Source organism: Mytilus trossulus, chromosome 8 (assembly GCF_036588685.1).
Source record: "Mytilus trossulus isolate FHL-02 chromosome 8, PNRI_Mtr1.1.1.hap1, whole genome shotgun sequence".
Classification (NCBI taxonomy): Eukaryota; Metazoa; Mollusca; class Bivalvia; order Mytilida; family Mytilidae; genus Mytilus; species Mytilus trossulus.
Genome location: NC_086380.1, coordinates 13,901,278 through 13,913,662, shown reverse-complemented (window position 1 = coordinate 13,913,662; position 12,385 = coordinate 13,901,278). Strand labels below are relative to the sequence as shown.

Sequence of the window (12,385 nt, the reverse complement as noted above, 5' to 3'; positions counted from 1 at the left end):
TCAAGGGTATCCACTAAAACAAATCTTAAACCACCTATATGTATGTATAGCAAATAGTATGTCCTGAACCGCATCTTGTGTTTGGGAGTGTGAGAGATATTTTCAAGTACATGTATCTGATATACGCGTCATTTTGCAAGGGTATCTATCCACCCTGTAGGGTAGTCTTGTCCGACACTAAGATATGGCGTTCGAGGCCCAGTTTAATGGTAGATTTGTCCAACACTATAGAGTATGGCGTCCGCGTACACCTACATGTAGGAGGATCGACTTGTATAACACAAAGGTATGGCTTCCGCGTCTAGGTTTTTTTTTTTAGTCGACTGGTTCAACCCCAAACTCCGGAACTATTTTCCTTTACTCCATCAATGTAAAGTAGTATTCGGGCCCGTATGCGGATCGGAACTGGAACTGCCGGGAAGTTTGCAGTGATTAGTGTAGAGTAGTATTCGGGCCCGTATGCGGATCAGAACTGGAACTGCCGGGGAGTTTGGTTCAACCCTGGTGTATAGCTTCCGCGTTCATTGTCCGTGTTTTTTATGCTCGAAATGTTGCAAGGTAACGCTGATTGGCACCAATACTATGCGTTACGTCATATTTTATTCGAATAAATCGATAAGACCGAACAAATTTAACTTTGGAATGTAGTATATTCACAGCATGAAAATAAATATGTAAAGCACAATGTCGACAAAATTTAGCCGTGCCCGAAATCTAATTAAAAAGATGATTTTATAAATGTGATATGATTATTTAAAATCTAGTCTTCAAAGTAAATCAGAATGTTTTAATGTTCGACCTTGCACCAAATATAGATCAGTAAATTGTATATCATAGTAGACATCATACATTCCGTTTAGATATTTTTAACTGAATATAATACATATAATATATTATATATAACGCTAGGCCATGATATATGATTTTGAAACAATCTGTAAGTTTACATAACTTTACAGAATCGACAGACTCAATGAAACTCATTCAAAAGATAAAAAGAAACTGTCGACTAAATTAAGTGCAAATTAAATAAAAATCGTTGATGCAACTGTTTACATATATTTACAGAACACTGCTGTTTGTCCAAAAGGCGGACCAAGGGTCGTGTCTTGTGTCCAAAATGTGACTAGACCATTTAAAATTACCTTTGAAGTCAACTTGATTTGTGCGATTAAAAACGTAATGTAAGATTTGTTGTATCTATTTCTTAAATGATATGATTTATAACACTGATATTATTAGTTACATAGTGTGTTAGTGACCTAATATGATATATACAGGGTCAGTAAATTCCATATGGGGTGAGAGCGAAGCTCGAACCCCATATGGAATTTACTTACCCTGTATATATCATATTAGGTCACTAGCACACTATGTAACGAATTTATCTTACCGACTATCTTTATGTGTTGAATTTAGACTAAAGTTGTCTTATTTGCTTTCATAACACATCTCCTTATTTCTGTATTAAAGTGTTCAGGTGTTCAATTTTAAGAACCTACTTCAATTTATATGCACTAAAAAAACTAATGTAAACGATAGATATTTATAATAAACAACCTTGATATAACAATATTAAAAAGAACTTTCAATATTTGAAATAATCAAACAGTGCCTAAGTCGCAAATTCACTACTAACCTAATATTGAAATAAGCCCCGCCTCCCTACTAATCTAATATTGAATATACACGGTCTCCACGAGGTCGCTTTTAACCAATCATATTCCTAGAAATGTATAGGAGGTAAGATAATATACTTTTAGTGGAACGCCAGAATGTGTGTGTGTGTATATAATATAATGTGCATTGATCGTCAAAACAAGAGGGTTCCAACGACCCCGGAATGCCCCACCCTTATCTCTTGATCCGCCAGTTGGACGAAATGCAAGGACCTACGAGATATGGCGGGCAAGGAGGTACACATTTCAAATGCAACCGTACATAAGCATAACCAAAGCACTCGCTGAACCAAATAGCTTACTATATGGAAGGGTTTAATCTTAAGGCTTATTATATGGAAGGTTTTGCTCGTAATGCTTATTATATGGAAGGGTTTGCTCTTTAAACTTACTATATGGAAGGGTTTGCTCTTTAAACTTACTACATGGAAGGGTTTGTTCTTTAAACTTACTACATGGAAGGGTTTGTTCTTTAAACTTACTATATGGAAGGGTTTGCTCTTAAAGCTTAGCTTACTATATGTAAGAGTTTGGTCTTAAAGTTTACAATATGATACGGGTTTGCTTTCAAAGCTTATTATATGGAAGGGTTTGCTCTTAAAGCTTGCAATATGGAAGGGTTTGCTCTTAAAGCTTACTATATGATACGGGTTTGCTCTTAACGCTTACTATATATACGGAAGGGTTTTCTCTTAAATCTTACTATATGGAAGGGTTTGTCTGTTGTCATGGTTGTTGGAGGCTTTACGGTAAAATACAGTTATCTAGAAGAAGAAAAAAGATGGCAAATGTTGGTTATAGAATAGAGGGATAAATATCAGTATTCAAAATTGAGAATGGAAATGGGAAATGTGTCAAAGAGACAGGGTATACTTCTACAAGCAATGAAACACCAATGATTGCATATACTATATGTACTTCAGGAAGATGTAGTATGAGTGCCAATGACACAACTCTCCATCCAATTAACAATTTATAAAAGTTGAACCATTATAGGTCAAAGTACGGACTTCAATAACATAACATAGCCACCAAGACATCTAATTACTAAATAAACTATCAGCTTCAACTTGTACAAATTTCTAGATGGGACACATTGTCACTAGTTAAATTTCTGTTGTTACCTATTCAAACATCGGACTCGGACTTTTTTGGAACTGAGATTTACTGTGCGTATTGTTGTGCGTTTGTTTTTTTCTAAATTGGCTAATGGTATAGGGGATGATTGAGATATCAAAAAACATGCTTAACCTCGCCGCATTGTTGCGCTTGACCCAAGTCAGGAGCCTCTGACCTCCGTAAGTCTTGTATGATTTTGAATTTTAGTTTCTTGTGTATATTTGGAGTTAAGAATACTAGTATACATTTTCGTTTTGGGCTTAGGTACGCCTCAGGGTGCGTGAGTTTCTCGCTGTATTGAAGACCCATTGGTGGCCGTCAGCTGTTGTTTGCTCTTTGGTCGGGTTTTTGTCTCTTTGACACATTTCCCATTTCCATTCTTAATCTTTTATATATATAGTTTCCTTACAAAAGGAGCACTGTAAATGACAATGTAAATGTACATGTATATTGCCATAGAAAATAAAGAATAAAGATTGTTTTCTTCCAATAGATTTTTATTAAATTGACTCTTTTTACATGTATATTTGTAAAGTTGAAACCTCCCTCAACTTCAATGAGAGATACAAAAAAACAAAGGGACATAACTTATCCTATACAAAAAACAAAGGGACATAACTTATCCTATACAAAAAAACAAAGGGACATAACTTATCCTATACAAAAAACAAAGGGACATAACTTATCCTATACAAAAAAACAAAGGGACATAACTTATCCTATACAAAAAAAAAAGGGACATAACTTATCCTATACAAAAAAAAAAAAGGAACATAACTTATCCTATACAAAAAACAAAGAGACATAACTTATCCTATACAAAAAAAAACCAAAGGGACATAACTTATCCTATACAAAAAAACAAAGGGACATAACTTATCCTATACAAAAAACAAAAGGACATAACCTATCCTATACAGAAAAAAACAAAGGGACATAACTTATCCTATACAAAAAAAAACAAAGGGACATAACTTATCCTATACAAAAAAACAAAGGGACATAACTTATCCTATACAAAAAAACAAAGGGACATAACTTATCCTATACACAAAAAAAAGGGACATAACTAATCCTATACAAAAAAAACAAAGGGACATAACTTATCCTCTACAAAAAAACAAAGGGAATAACTTATCCTAGTATACAAAAAAATAAAGGGACATAACTTATCCTTTACAAAAAAAAACAAAGGGACATAACTTATCCTATACAAAAAAACAAAGGGACGTAACTTATCCTATACAAAAACAAAAGGACATAACTTATCCTATACAAAAAACAAAGGGACATAACTTATCCTCTACAAAAAACAAAGGGACATAACTTATCCTATACAAAAAAATAAAGGGACATAACTTATCCTATGCAAAAAAAACAAAGGGACATAACTTATCCTATACAAATAAACCAAAGGGACATAACTTATCCTAATGTGTAAATAAATACAGAAATCATTATCCACAGAAATTAAAGTTAAACATTTTTAAAGAATTAGATAATCCATTAAACTGTTCACAGATGCATATCAACATATCCGACTGTACAAATCAGTGTGTTTTGTTTTTAAAGAAATGTTCACCATGTTTAGTTCCTTTACCATGTTTAAAATGCACATTTTAAGTGATTGCATATGTTGATCAATTGTACAATTTTGTATTTCTTGATAAACAATTACGACATATTTACTGTCATCAATAGATTTTCTCCGAGAATGTGAAAGCTTAAATAATGTTTTTTTCTCTGTTAAGTTTTCCCCTTACTTAATAGATATAGGAAGATTTGGTGTGAGTGCCAATGAGACAACTCTCCATCCAAATAACAATTTAAAAAGTAAACCATTATAGGTTAAAGTACGGCCTTCAACACGGAGCCTTGGCTTACACCGAAACATTAACATTGTTAAAACGTGTTTAATACAAAATTACAAATTTAAATGGTTGATCTTCATTAGGCGATCTGACATGATTTCGAAGATAATTTTTTAAATAAATCTTTCCCAAAAAATTCGAAAATGACGCTACGTGTCCTCTCTATATGGGAGGAGGAAAGGACGATAACTCTGTCTGTATGGGAGATTGCTCTATATGTCAGTAAATCACACCAAAAAAAACCTGATGAGAAACTTTTTCTACACAAACATGACACAAATGTAGAATGTATGTTTTCGTGGTTTTCGAAGGAATCATAAGTATTAAAAGCTTTTCCCACATTCAGAGCAATGAAATATTTCTTTTTCGGGGTTTCGAATATGTCGATTTAATTCTGAAGCATTTTCAAAATTTATCTGTCAAAAATCACACAATAAAAGTTTACACAAGGTGTGAATAACGTCATGTTTCTGTAGTTGACGTTTTCGATTAAATCCTTTACCACATGTCTTGCATTTATCCTTTCTTTTTTTCTTGTGCAATTTAATATGTTTCATCATTGCTGATTCAATTGTAAACATTTTCTTACAAAGAAAACAGTTGTAAACTTTAACAATTATATAATTCTTGTTGTCATCCAATGTTTTGAAATCTGCACGTGGTTGCTTAGGAAGATAAGAAACAAAGCGTTCACTCTCTGCGTGTAATTTTATATGACTTCTTAATGAAAATTTTGATAAAAACTCTTTGTTGCAAAATTTGCATTTGTGTGAAATCATTTTTGTGATTTCGTTCTCTTTACACGGTGACTTCTGACAAGAGACTTGGTGATTAAAACTGGATGAAACCACTGAAACATGCTTTTCAGATTCACTTTTGTTTAGCTTTTTGATGTTTTCAAATTCCGATTTTCCACAGTCGTTTGAATTTTAGTGATAGACAAAAAAATTTGAAAAAAGTCGCTATAATATAATATCTAGCGACTTTTTTCTAATTTTTTTGTTTATAAAAATTAGAAAAAAGTCGCTATATATATATATATATATATATATAACAAGTCAAAAAGGGTACAACATCACCATAAAATAACTATAAAATATACAAATATTAGATATTTCGGATAACAGATATCCTTCTTCAATAATAGCACGATGTCAAATGAATCGTGTCAATTCAAATTGAGACTATCAAAATCTTGATTTATACAATTTAAGCGAACGCTGGAACAATTTTAAAATTTCCAAACACACCGCAAAGACTACAGAAATATGCCAAAAATAAAAATAGTTATTTACGATGTGAAATGGCACAATTTTAGATTTCCAAAGGATGTGACAGTTGAGATGTAATAACTGCATTGAGGGCAGTCCTCAAACAAAAAAATCTAAATAATAAAAAATGTCCTTACCGATCCATGATGGTATAAATTAGACAACGGTAGGGCAATTACAACGGAAACTACATATTAAAGCCTTTCAAACGAATAGCAGTCTAATAGTGATTGAAAAAATAAGTTTTGTATATTGAGCGTAAATAATTAAACGTGGCAACGTACTTATACATCATCCCGAATCAATGAAAACCTGTAATTTAAACGGTAATTTTAAAAATAATTTCGAACTGTAAAACCAGTACTAAATCCGGCGTTGTTTGAAACAGGTGGTCACTGAAAATGAGGGACTCGTTCTATGTTTTTTCATTTATGCCCTCTGGGGAGACTGTCCGTAACTTTCTTATCCAAAATCTTTCCCGAGCGACTCTGTCGACCTTCGACCAACACTCGTTGTGGTCTATGATCGTGATGGTAAGGTTTTTGAGATCAGCTTGTGTGTGTCCAGGTGATCTCAAATGACGACTTACGGGTAGGTCGGGTTTGCAAGTGTAGTCACTTCGATGACCATTCATGCGTTTGTTAAATGGCTGCTCTGTCTCGCCAACATACTGCATGCCACATCGACACTGAAGGAGGTATACAACATTCTGGGTTTTGCAAGTTACATTGCAATATATAGTGTACACAGACCCAGTCGAGTGGCAAGTGAATGTTTGAGTATTCAGTATTTGTTGACAAGTCAGGCAACGTCTGTTACCACATGACTTGCACCATCCTGCAGTTGAACAGCTTTTATTTGAGGAAACGTCAGCTCTAACAAGTAAGTCTTTCAGACTTGCTGGTCTCCGAAAAGCTAAGACAGGAGGATTGGGAAAGATCTTGGATAATTTAGGGTGTTTGGCAATAGTTTGCCAATTGGCACGGATCAAACGTGAAAGGTTATTAAAGGCTGGATTGTATGTAAGAACAAACGGGACTATTTTGCTGCGCCTCTTCCGTTTGTACTGTAAGAGGTCATTGCGGCTGTTATTGTTAGCGCGCGCAAACCCCTTATCTATGTCCAATTTCTTATAACCTCGTTTTGTCAAAAATCCGCGAAGTTCCTGTAACCGTTTCGTGACAGCCTCCTCAGAGGAGCAAATCCGCTTGACTCTGAGAGCTTGACTGTACGGGATACTTTTTGTACAGTGTTTTGGGTGACAGCTTTGGGGAGAAAGGTATTGATGTTTATCTGTGGGTTTACAGTAGAGGTCTGTTGATATGACACCGTCCTTTATAGATGTGGTTGTGTCTAAGAAAGATATCTTAGAGTCGGAAATTTCATACGTAAATTTAATTGAATGGTGGGCGTTGTTTGCATGTCTGATGAAATCATCCAGTTTTTGTTGAGATTCATTCCATTTCATGTCAACATCATCAATGAAACGGAACCAAGACAAAGGTTTGGATAAAGATGTTGCAATAATTTGTTTTTCTAATTTGCCCATGAAAATATTGGCGTAAGACGGTGCCATTTTCGTCCCCATCGCTGTCCCGTTAATTTGAAGATAATGCTCACCATTAAAGGTGAAATTGTTGCATTTCAGGACCAGAGTAAGCAGCTGGACTAAACATTCAGTAGGTGGTTCTAAAATGTGGCGCGAGTCCCATATTTCCCTACAAGATTGTATGCCGTCATCATGAGGTATGTTGGTATACAATGAGGTGACATCTAAAGTGACAAGGAGGGTTTCCGGAGGAAGAGGGTTCATGGATTCCATTTTACGAAGATAATCTGTAGTGTCTTGAATGTGGGAAGGAAGATTTTCTACATGAGATCTTAAATGAAAATCGACGAATTCCGAGATTTTCTCAGTCGGATGGCCGTTTGCGGATACAATGGGTCTACCAGGGTTGTTAACCTTGTGTATTTTGGGAAGAAGATACAATCGACCAGGCTTGGCATTCTCTGGCTTTAAATAACCAATTGTATCCTCATTTATGTGACCGTCATTGTATATGGTTTGTAACGCAGTGATAATTTTGGAGCTAAACTCGGAAGTAGGGTCATAGTCTAGCTTCTTATAAAATCTCTCATCAGAGAGCTGACGCACTGCTTCCGCGATGTAGTTAGCTTTGTCCATTATCACAACGGCACTGCCCTTGTCTGCTGGTTTTATCACAATATCATCTCGGTTTCTCAGCGATTGTATGGCTTTTTTCTCGTCAGGAGAGGTGTTGTAAAATGACGAGTACTTGTTGCTAGCTAGATGAACAACATCCGATTTGGGCAAATTAGAAAAACAAATTATTGCAACATCTTTATCCAAACCTTTGTCTTGGTTCCGTTTCATTGATGATGTTGACATGAAATGGAATGAATCTCAACAAAAACTGGATGATTTCATCAGACATGCAAACAACGCCCACCATTCAATTAAATTTACGTATGAAATTTCCGACTCTAAGATATCTTTCTTAGACACAACCACATCTATAAAGGACGGTGTCATATCAACAGACCTCTACTGTAAACCCACAGATAAACATCAATACCTTTCTCCCCAAAGCTGTCACCCAAAACACTGTACAAAAAGTATCCCGTACAGTCAAGCTCTCAGAGTCAAGCGGATTTGCTCCTCTGAGGAGGCTGTCACGAAACGGTTACAGGAACTTCGCGGATTTTTGACAAAACGAGGTTATAAGAAATTGGACATAGATAAGGGGTTTGCGCGCGCTAACAATAACAGCCGCAATGACCTCTTACAGTACAAACGGAAGAGGCGCAGCAAAATAGTCCCGTTTGTTCTTACATACAATCCAGCCTTTAATAACCTTTCACGTTTGATCCGTGCCAATTGGCAAACTATTGCCAAACACCCTAAATTATCCAAGATCTTTCCCAATCCTCCTGTCTTAGCTTTTCGGAGACCAGCAAGTCTGAAAGACTTATTTGTTAGAGCTGACGTTTCCTCAAATAAAAGCTGTTCAACTGCAGGATGGTGCAAGTCATGTGGTAACAGACGTTGCCTGACTTGTCAACAAATACTGAATACTCAAACATTCACTTGCCACTCGACTGGGTCTGTGTACACTATATATTGCAATGTAACTTGCAAAACCCAGAATGTTGTATACCTCCTTCAGTGTCGATGTGGCATGCAGTATGTTGGCGAGACAGAGCAGCCATTTAACAAACGCATGAATGGTCATCGAAGTGACTACACTTGCAAACCCGACCTACCCGTAAGTCGTCATTTGAGATCACCTGGACACACACAAGCTGATCTCAAAAACCTTACCATCACGATCATAGACCACAACGAGTGTTGGTCGAAGGTCGACAGAGTCGCTCGGGAAAGATTTTGGATAAGAAAGTTACGGACAGTCTCCCCAGAGGGCATAAATGAAAAAACATAGAACGAGTCCCTCATTTTCAGTGACCACCTGTTTCAAACAACGCCGGATTTAGTACTGGTTTTACAGTTCGAAATTATTTTTAAAATTACCGTTTAAATTACAGGTTTTCATTGATTCGGGATGATGTATAAGTACGTTGCCACGTTTAATTATTTACGCTCAATATACAAAACTTATTTTTTCAATCACTATTAGACTGCTATTCGTTTGAAAGGCTTTAATATGTAGTTTCCGTTGTAATTGCCCTACCGTTGTCTAATTTATACCATCATGGATCGGTAAGGACATTTTTTATTATTTAGATTTTTTTGTTTGAGGACTGCCCTCAATGCAGTTATTACATCTCAACTGTCACATCCTTTGGAAATCTAAAATTGTGCCATTTCACATCGTAAATAACTATTTTTATTTTTGGCATATTTCTGTAGTCTTTGCGGTGTGTTTGGAAATTTTAAAATTGTTCCAGCGTTCGCTTAAATTGTATAAATCAAGATTTTGATAGTCTCAATTTGAATTGACACGATTCATTTGACATCGTGCTATTATTGAAGAAGGATATCTGTTATCCGAAATATCTAATATTTGTATATTTTATAGTTATTTTATGGTGATGTTGTACCCTTTTTGACTTGTTATATATTATATTTTGTAGTGTACAGAATCATATTACATGATCCATCGCCCTGTAAGATTGATCGTTGACTATTTATTCAGTCATTTTATATATATATATATATATCTAGATATCTAGCGACTTTTTTCTATTTTTTTTGTTTATTTATCACTATATATATCTAGCGACTTTTTTCTATTTTTTTTTGTTTATTTATCACTAAAATTTAAACGACTGTGGATTGTCGGATGCCATTTGTGTATCATTCTTAAAACCTTGCCTTGCCATTGATGCTTGGTTATCTGGCGATGTAATACCTGAATGTTTAACACCATTCAACATGTACATCATTGGTCATCTGACGATGTAATAATACCTGAATGTTTAACACCATTCAACATGTATTCTCAAATCGTATTTTCTTGTTAATTCGACCTGTTGATACTGTTTATTTGTTATTTTTTATTTATATGGATCTTGTCTGTACACCAGCTTTGATTATTTGTAATATCTTCAATTTTTCACTTATTCTTACAACATTTGTATAAACTTCAAGATTATAAAAAACGTTTTTTTTTAACATTGATTGGTTAAATATTTCTCAGTGTGTTTGAATTTGTTTGTTAGCTTTTTGGTCATGAATGTTTGTCTCTAATATTTAATTAACTGTGCATTTGTATTCAGATATTGCAGATCAAATTTATTCGTTCATTGTGTAATCATACGTTTTTTGATTGAGTTAAGTCTGCCAATTGATATTTTATCGTATGTTTTTCTATGTTGTGATGTTATGCTATTGTTTCAGAAAAAGGGAGAAGGTTTGAATCCATTAAAACGTTTAATCCCGCTGCAAATGTTTGCACCTGTCCTAAGTCAGGAATCTGATGTACAGTAGTTGTCGTTTGTTTATGTAATATATACGTGTTTTTCGTTTCTCGTTTTGTTTATATAGATTAGACCGTTGGTTTTCCCGATTGAATGGTTTTACACTAATAATTTTGGGGCCCTTTATAGCTTGTTGTTCGGTGTGAGCCAAGGCTCCGTGTTGAAGGCCGTACTTTAACCTATAATGGTTTACTTTTTAAATTGTTATTTGGATGGAGAGTTGTCTCATTGGCACTCACACCACATCTTCCTATATCTACATCATTGGTCATCTGACGATGTAATACCTGAATGTTTAACACCATTCAACATGTACATCATTGGTCATCTGCCGATGTAATACCTGAATGTTTAACACCATTCAACATGTACATCATTGGTAAATTTTTATTTACTACAACGATTGGAAACTTAAAAGAAAATTCTTTCTCGCCAAATTTGTATTTATAACACTTCGTCTGAGTTTGTTTGTTTTTCTCTTCTAGTTTATTGCAGGAAATGAACTTAGATATTTTGTCACAGTTGATTGCTTCACCATTATTTTCCGACCTGTTCAAATTGATCTGGCGATCTTTCTTCTCAATTAAAGGCAAATCTGTATAAAAATCGGTCTTTCTAAATTTCACATTGAAACTGTCAGCTGCTTTAGCAAGTACAACGTCAACCATATGATCTTTTTCTTTTTTTTATATACATGGGCACTATGGTTAGTATTGTTTTGATTGATATAGTCGCTCGACATTAACATATTACATTCAGTCTCCCTATTTTAAAAATGCAAATAAATCTAACTTGGAATCTTCTGCTTTAACCTCGTTTTCAATATAACAAATCTCAGTTTCTCTTTTACCTTCAAACAAACCCAACTTGGATTCTTCTGTTTTAACCTCGTTTTCAATATAACAAATCTCAGTTTCTCTTTTACCTTCAAACAAACTCAACTTGGAATCTTCTGTTTTAACCTCGTTTTCAATATAACAAATCCCAGTTTCTCTTTTACCATCACACAAACCTAATTTGGAATTTTCTATTTCAATGTTTTGACACACCCCTACTCTTTGTTTGCTTTGCCTGACAAGATAATATGGTAAATTCATCCTTAGCTTGACGTATTTTCTAGATCTAGTTCACTTACAATAGTTAGCTGTAATTTAAAAATAAATGCAATTATAAGATAATAATAATAGATAAGAATAAATAAAACAAGAGGTTCACTTGAGTCTGCAACACAACTGGTAAAAAAAAGTAACATTCTGCTAAATTTGAGGGCCATTGGTTGCATCGACTATAGTTGTGGTTGTCCTGTCGATCAGTTTTTAAAATGTAACCTTGCTCTTACGATTATCAATTTCAAAACAGGTTGACAGATTTTTATAAATTTTCAAGGTACATGAAGTTAATATGTTTATCAAGTACAGTAGCATGTTTTATTGAGCAATTTTATTTTGTTTGAAAATGTTTTACCTTAACGCATGACCAGTTAAAA

The 12,385-nt window shown here is 34.6% G+C and overlaps 1 protein-coding gene across 1 annotated transcript; it reads right to left on the bottom strand.

Moving 5' to 3' along the window:
• Positions 1–5,081: 5,081 nt before the first annotated feature.
• On the bottom strand, positions 5,082–8,335 carry LOC134727367 (uncharacterized). The gene is made up of 2 exons (XM_063591743.1): positions 7,050–8,335; positions 5,082–5,085 (listed from the first exon to the last, which is right to left on the bottom strand). The coding sequence occupies exons 1-2, from the start codon at positions 8,333–8,335 to the stop codon at positions 5,082–5,084; spliced, it is 1,290 nt and encodes a 429-aa protein (XP_063447813.1).
• Between the last annotated feature and the right edge of the window lie 4,050 nt (positions 8,336–12,385).